General features: G+C 40.3%; 1 protein-coding gene across 2 annotated transcripts in view; it reads right to left on the reverse strand.

Annotated features, from left to right (window-relative positions):
* Positions 1 to 244: 244 nt before the first annotated feature.
* The window catches only part of CD28 (CD28 molecule), a 28,268-nt gene continuing 20,100 nt past the window's right edge, over positions 245 to 8,412 (reverse strand). Inside the window, exons 2-4 of one of the 2 annotated variants that reach the window (XM_012655268.1) lie at positions 7,529 to 7,885; positions 5,430 to 5,554; positions 245 to 423 (exon numbers count right to left, since the gene is read on the reverse strand). In XM_012655268.1, coding sequence (XP_012510722.1) covers positions 295 to 423; positions 5,430 to 5,554; positions 7,529 to 7,885 — 611 coding nt within the window. In that variant the 3' untranslated portion in view covers positions 245 to 294. The remainder of the gene's footprint in view (positions 424 to 5,429; positions 5,555 to 7,528; positions 7,886 to 8,412) is intronic. The other variant, XM_012655272.1, reaches the window with a different exon arrangement.

Here is an 8,412-nt window from a genome sequence, read left to right on the forward strand (position 1 = left end):
TCACTTTGTGTTTTCTACCCTAACTTCTCAGTCAAGTCGATAATACATGGTAAGTGTGAATCTGGGTCGTGGCACTACGAGACTTGGTCTGCCACAGGAAATCTCTTTAACTTCATTTCAGAGTTGCAAAATGATCTTGATATTTGGTCCAGTCGCTCAAGAAAACTTGGCATTGGTGGCCTAACGGGGGCCCGAGGTGGCCGGCTGACGATGAGGCGGTCCTTTCCTATCCAGAGCAGTGATGTTGAGCAGGTGGGGAGTGCCAGCCGGCTGGCTTCTGGATAGGCGTCCGTGTCAGGAGCGGTAGGCCGCAAAGTCACGGGCTGGGGCGTAGGGCTGGTAGTGTTTGCGGGTGGGCCCGGGCCGCCGCGGAGTCATGTTCATGTAGTCACTCTGAAGGAGTCTGCTCCTCTTACTCCTCATCTGCAGCAAAGAGAAGTGTCAATGTGGAGGGACAGGGAGAAGATGTCACGGAAGGAGTTCTAACTATGCAGAACATTGACTGTCAATTGACACCAAACACCAGCATTCCCTGAGCACCTTGGACTTGGGAAATGACTAATCAAACCTAACCACTGACTCTTCTAAATGATCTCAATAAAAGAAAGGATTTTAGAGAAACTCGTCCATGTTACTTTCAATACTGCTATTTGACCTGAATTCCAAAAGCATACTAATTAACATACCTCCTGTCGATATTTAAGTACACTTGAAGGCCATTGCTCCTTTGAGTAGGTTAAGCCTGTCCCTATTGCAATCTTCTTATTATACATTAGCATTTGCACAATAAGCTGTTTTTCCATAATTAACCAAAGAGGACCTTCAGCTCCTCCAAAGTCTGGTATAATCATAAATTTGTAAAAGTCGAGTGCAATTAATGGGGATTTACAGTTCCAGACAACTAGTTACACTCCTATTCCTTTATGAGTATAGGGACAATAATGTCACTCGTCTCTATTCCACAGGCTCAGCTCCCTCAGAAGGAATTTCTACCAGGAGTGAAAATAAGGGCAATGCTGAACCTGGGGCAAAAGTTGCACTCACCGTGATCTTAGCAGAGTTTTTGACTGAGGGTTAAGAGCACCATTTCTGGGTTAAGGTGATAGTAAATTTTACATTTTTAACAAAAGACACGTAAAAATTATAAAAATATAAAGCCACCCAGGTTTTTGGATTCAGAATTCTCTACTATGAAAAAAAATGTCTATTTCCTGGCACATAGGCCTGAGGCCTAAGTACATATGCTGTACGTGAATGACATGACGCCTGAATGAATAAATAAGTGAACAACTTCAGCCCTGGTCTTACTTCCACACACTCCTGCCCGAGCCCTTCACAACTTCCTTGTCACATGGAAGAGTAAGCACGAAAGAAAGGTTTGGTAAACACGGACCTTCACGTGACACAGCTGCCACGTTTTCAGTCCTCTTCTTTTTGAACTCTCAGCAGCCTTCTATGCTATTGATTACTCTCCGTTTTGCAACCTTCTTCCTCTTTGTCTTCTGTGACATCTGGTTTTCATCCTACCTCTCTGGCCACTCCTCCCCTGCCTGGCTTGCAAGCTCATCCTTCTCTAACTGGCCATTCAATGTTAGCATTCCTCACAGCTTAGTCTTAGGCCTCTTCCTCTACTCACTCTATCCTCATCCCCATTCACAGCTTCAATTACCACCTATTCATCCAAATTTATATCTCTGCACTAGACCTTAAAGACACTCTAAACTCAACATGTCCAAAACAAGACTCAAGTTCTTCCCCAAAAGTCTACTCCTTTCCAAGTGTTTCTCATCACAGTGAATGATACTACCATATATATAGTTGCCCAAGGCAGACCTCCTATGCCTCATCCTTGACACCTCAAGCTCTCTTAGCCCCTGTCCCAGGAGACATCCAGCAAAGTCTAAAGACCTTTTGGGTACCACAACAGGGAGGGATGCTACTGGCATCCTGTGAGTAAAGGCCAGAGATGCTGCTAAACATCCTACAATGTACAAGGCAGCCCCGTGCAACAAAGAATTATCTTGGTTCTGTATCCTTTCCATAAATTAAAGACTACAGCTCTCTTGGGCACAGGGTTATAGCAGGGCAGAGGTAGACCAAGAAAATGTGTGTCCCCGAATAAGTGTAGAAGACTGCTGATGATAACTTGGGAAGCATTTTTAGTACTTACTCCAACCCTGATGACTCCCTTTGCCAAACCCCTAAGTGACAGTGTTTGCCTCCAGACACCCAAACAAAATGATAGCTGGTAGAGAGGCCCTGATAATAAAGATGTCTTGACTCTGAGGTTCTACAGGTTGCACAGAAAGATAATGAAAGATCTGCTGCAATCAGCTCCCATGTTTACCTTAATGCTATTATCGAATGGTGAATTTACTTATTTACCCTAACTCTAAACACAGCAGTGGGATGGAAATGATACATGCAAGGCTGAGAACACCATACAGAACACACAGTGCCCATGTGCATCTTGCACATGTGTGTATATGTGTGCAGGGAGTACCCACCTTATGTGTCTGTGCGACTATCATCTATTCCACCCCTTCACCAATGTTGGCTAACAATGTGTGATTTCAGAATCACTCCTCCTTTGTCCTGGTCCCCACACCAGCCTTACCCACTCATTTCCTGGGAGCAGCAGCAACACACAGGAATGCACAAGTAAAGACATGGTCTTCAAGGATCTACTGGATAAAAAGGCAGATACTACCTGTACACAACTATCTACATGTCTTTTAAAAGGCTCCTTTTGATGAGGAAAAGGAACAGGTTTATCAGCTCAGCTGAGTGAATGGAGAAGTGAGTGAGAGTAACAGGTGCTGGTCTGTGGCAGCCTGACAGAGGGGAGCTCTTTATTTACTCAAATGTCAACATCAGGTCAAGAACTGAGATAGAATCCGCAGCTGCTCCCAGAAACCCACTCAGTCCAGAACTGCCTACGGTAGCACATCACGGGCACTCAGGAAGTTCCGGAAAACAGCACCTTATACCAAGGCACACTGAAGAGCAGCCAAAAATAGAATCCCAGAAAATTACCAAGAAAATGGCTAACCTCTAGGGAGCCCTAATGGCCTAGATGCCCAGCTCAGCAAGGCGCTGGTTGTTTAAATAGCAACAGCAGGGAAAGATGAGCCCAGGGTAAAAAATGCTACTATAGTCTATGAAATATGGATATATTTTTATTTACACCCATTTGGTAAGAGACTACAAAGACGTAGGTCTGCGATGCAAATAAAGGGTGGTTCTTATTGGGTAACCTAATGGACTATAAGAGGCCACAGATGACAAGACATGCCAAGCACTAAGGCTACCCAATTCACGGGGAATCTATGAGACAAAGTAAAACCAAGATAAGTTTTCTCAAGACAAAGCAAAATCTGCTTGATAAATGAGTGGTCAGTAAAAAAAATAAATAAACAAAAGACAAAGCAAAATGAACTTCACAAGGATTTTGTAGTGCTGCCAAAGAAAAACCCCAGAGTGTCTGTGATGTGTCTGAGTTGAAAGTGAACTGTTCAAACTCATTGAAAGTGAGAAGCTGCTTTTGTCCCTGTGAGTGATTCAAGTCACTCAAATTAGTGCCTCATTATATTATAGTAACTGACATTCTAATGCATATTTATAATAAGTCTTAAATGATGAGCAGTACTCTTCTGGCCACTGGACGTTAAAGCAGTTCCCAAAACTACTTCCTGCAAAACTAGTAAATTACTTTGACCTAGGTCAGCACATCACAGTGGAGCGCCTTTCCTGGAGGGGTACCTAAAGGGCCACTGCACCTGACCTTTATGTTAGGAATTTGAGATTCCCAAGGAGAGGATTGAAAAGCTATATAGCAGGCATAAAACCAATGGCCAAGGATTAGGGAAAGAAACAAGAACTAAGAATTCTAAAAATTCTAAAATCATTGACAAACACCACAGTGGATCAAAGCTAGAAGATACCATGGACGAAGACACCAAGATCCAGAAAGATGAAAGTACTCAACTATCAACAGAGGCAGGACATAGGCAATATTTTACTATACTAAAGCCCCTGTCAGGGTTGGGTAACTTGCAAAGGCAAGCCAGGCATTCCCAAGATGATACCTAGCATAAAGAATTTCCAGGAACAAGCAACCACTTTGTTCCCTACCCTGCAGAGGGTAGAGTTTAGGCAACAAGCAGGCTGACAAATGTCCATCTGCCCCCTATGGCCTCCTGAACTGCAAGGAGCATGTGGGAAACAATTGAGAGGCAAAAATTGGCAATAGGCCAACAAGAGTTTAAAAATATCTAAGGCTGGATGGTAGAATAGCATGACTGTGAATCCGGGCCTATAGCACCAAGCCATAGTAAATAGGATGGCTTCACACAGCATCCTTCCAGAAATCACCAGCCCATCTATGGATAGTTAAATATATGGATTATGTCTTAAAGATGAATGTCACACTTCGAACAGACTCATTTAAATCCTAAATTTGACCTCTGTGGAGGTTACCAATTGATCAATCCAATAAGCATTCATTAAGCATTAAATGTACTTAGTATCAAATGAATGGAGACTATAAAGAGAAATAGTCCTTTATCCTTGAAGAGAATACATTTCTCGTTGAGGAAATGACTCACACATGCAGCTAACTTCTAGAAAAAAATCTGAAGACAACATGGAGTCAATACATGAGTTATTCTGTATCACACACAGGTTTCTGAGTAAGGAAAAGATCTTTGATCACAAAGTCCCTTCTTAACTGCAGATATGTTCATCGAAATGTATTCAAATCTAGGCCAAAAATTCAACACTGAGAAAAGTAAGGAAAAATACATCAAGTTTATTGCACAAACATTTGCAAAAATTAGTAAACTTCAATTTGGTGGCAAGAGCTGGGAAAAGTCTAACTCTCATTACAGTTTCATAATGACAGCACCCTACTTGGCCTCACACAATTCAACTGCTTCAGAGGAGACAAAAATATGACTCAGATAAACAGGTCTAGTTTCTTTGCTAGGTTTGAATACACAATTCCAGTAGCCAAGTTTCCCATGACTTTTGACCAAACCAGTGTTTTTCGTTGGCTTCAGTTGCCTAGCTTCCCAAGTTGCCTAGATTTTTATACATGTGTATGTATTAAAACTGTTGTACGTGTCATAATTAAATTGCAAAATGGGGAGAAGGAAAGTAACTGCTCCTAATCCCCACACCCTAATTTTCCCATTCAGCTTATTATTCTGCCAGGCCACCCATTCAGTGTCTTCTGGAAAACAGAACTCACATCAGATTTTTTATCTCCCATAAAGTTGAACAAGGTAAAAGATAACCTACTCAAGCATGGGAAAAAAATAATAATCATACATTAAACAGAAAATAAACCACATAATCAAAATTCTTGCATATGTTCAGATTGCATGTGCAGTAGAAAAGTTACATAAAAGTAGTGCTGCTTCTCTTACCCAGCAAGTGCAAAGGGCCACTGTCACCAGCAAGCTATAGAAAGCCAGGACTCCACCGACCACCACCAGTGCCCAGAAGGGCTTTGAAGACTCAGGAAATTGGGGTTCTGGACAAAAATATTTCTCTGAAAAATAGAATAGAATGGATCAAATAATGCAGCAATGGAAGTTGAGTACATTTCCTTCCTTCTCAACATCAGAGAAAAATGTGAAAGAAGTACAAATATGAAAAATATCACTAGCTTAAAAGCATATAGATAGACTTGTTCTTTGGGACTTATCTAACCCCACCCCTGACCATGACCCTGTCAGTGTCCAAGACTACAGTTGGAAACCATTACTTTAGGGTGGTGCACCAGTACAGCTGCATTCACTTGACTTCGTTGAATCCATGGTGTGATTCAAAATGGTGACTTCACATGATCTCAACCCAACCTCTTCCCCTTTCCCCCATTGGAAGACAATTCATCTAAACCTGAACTTTAAACTACCTTTAAAATAAGCTAAATGATATACATGTTTTTGAGACGTAAGAAAATCATCGGCCTAATATGGCAGCAAGAACATTGGACTGGTAACCAGAAGGTAAATTTCTAGCTCCAATAGTGTCTAATAGATTATATGATGATGGATGAGTTACTTTAAATCTCTGAGAATCAGAAAGGGGAGGGGAAGACTTCTATTCAAAACTGGAGAAAATTAGAACTAGAAAGAATACCAAAACTCTTCTAGTCCATTGATTTTTCAATCCTGGCTGCACATTAGAATTATCTGAGGAAGTCTGAAAATATAACAGTGTCAAGCACCCTTTTCTCAACCCATATCAATTGCATCAGAATTTCAGGGTTGGACTCAGGCATTGGTGTCTTTTAAAAACCTACCCAGATTTATAATGTGTAGACAGGATTGAAAATTACTGGGTAGAGAATCATTGGTGTCTTTTCCAGTTCTAATATAAATGATATATTATGTGTTTATCCATATATAATACTATCCTAAAGTAGTATATCATTCATACATAGAAAATATGTTCCACCCTTAACTTCCAAAAAAGCATATTTTTTTTAACCTTTAATTTGATCCAATTAAAATATTCTGCCTGGACATTAGAGATATTAGAAATCTGGATGGGACTCATTAAGCAAAATATTCACACATTAATTGCCTCTATTTTGCCAGAACACAAAAGCTACTCTGCCACATTCAGTTAATGGTTCTTTCCTTATTTAGTATCCTATTTTTCACCACAGCACAGCTCTGTTCTGGCATAGGAGGAAAGAAACATTTATTGCAATTATGGTAGTATTAAATATAAAACTGAGCATCCATTTTCTTATTTATCATTCCACAGAAAGGAAAAGCTACAGTGTATCCATAAAGTATACAAAAAAAGTGATCTGACCCCTCTCAATTTTACTTCTTGTTACCAATAAACTGTATTCTGAGTCTGGGAATCTTATAATTTTTCTCCCCAACATTTAGAGAGAACATAATCTCAACATAAGCTCAGTAGATTTATTTTCATTAATTCATGAACTGTTCCATGGCATTGAATGTTGGGCCATAAAAAAGTTGGGTGACTTATTCAAGATCGTAGAGTTGATTAATAGCAAATTTCACATCCCCTGGTTTTCAGTCCAGCATCCTTTGTCTGTTTTAGAAAATGGAAAGGTACTTTTCAGAGGAAGATCACGGGGCACAAAAAAAGAATTAATTAGGAATAGAACTCATTCGTCTTGAGTCTTGATCAATTAGACCCAGCTGCTTCTTGAGGGTACCTGGACTTACATTTTAATGGCAACCTTTTTTCTGCCATGACCCACATGACTGCAGAGTAATGTTATGAGTGATCTATTCCCATGGGCTGTAGCTTCATCCCTTACTCTCCCACTCAAAGTCAGTGAGGTAAAGTAAAGATAGTCAAGATATAATCTTGAATCTCCTCTAAAGTGAAAGAAAAAAAATTTTTTGAAAACATTGTCTTTATTAGTATCAGATCACTGAGGACTTATTCAACCCTGCCACCGACGATGGCCTAGTTTTCAGGACTGCAGTTGAAAACCATTACATTAGGTACCACTGGTAGAGTTGCATGTTACCTTTCACATGGATAATGGTTCCATTGCTCTTCTCGTTGTCTAGGTAAGGAGGAGGATACATGACCTCGATTTTGCAGAAGTAAATATCTGTTTGGTTAACGTACAAATCCCAGAGGTAGAATGTCACTGATTCGTTGCCCAGTTTCCCATCACAGTTGAACCCCGTATTTGAGTGAAACTGAAGCTGATGGGAGTAATTCCCATATACAACACAGACTTCCACGGCACTATCGACTCCTTTATAAAGGGATGCCCGGAACTCCTTTGAGAAGAGGTTGTAGGTATACTTGCAGCTAAGGTTGACCAAATTGTTATACACCACAAGCATGGGCGACTGCTTCACCAAAATCTTGTTTTCTGGGGGAAAAAAATCATTTGCTTAGAACAACAGTATAAGGATAATTTTTTTTCCTGAAATCAAGATATATTAATTAACCAAATCAACAGATCTCCAGCAAAGGCTTTCTCTTGGCAGATGAAGATTTAGGAGCTCTTGGGGAGATAATTATACCAAGAGTTTAAAAGTTTACATTTTGATATCATTTTCATCCTCCTCTGAATGAAACAATGGAGCATATTTTCACCTGGAAGGCAGAATATAGTTTTCTATTGACATTGAGCACCACCACTATGCACTTGGAATTTTTGAGTCTGTATTGAGAAGTTAATCATGCATTAGGCTGATTTCCTGATTGAGTGATATATTTGGAAGTGGCTTTAACGCCTGACACAGATGCACAGATAGGTTTGTTTTTAAATTGTAATACAGGCTTTCGTGAAGGAATTAAAGTATTTTGAAACTTTTTGTTAGGGTTAGGTTTAGAGTTAAGTTTAGGGGGTTAGGGTTAGGGTTAAAGACAGGGTGTTATGGTTAGGATCAGGGT

This window comes from Propithecus coquereli, unplaced genomic scaffold, assembly GCF_000956105.1.
Source record: "Propithecus coquereli isolate 6110/MARCELLA unplaced genomic scaffold, Pcoq_1.0 Scaffold113, whole genome shotgun sequence".
Classification (NCBI taxonomy): domain Eukaryota; kingdom Metazoa; phylum Chordata; class Mammalia; order Primates; family Indriidae; genus Propithecus; species Propithecus coquereli.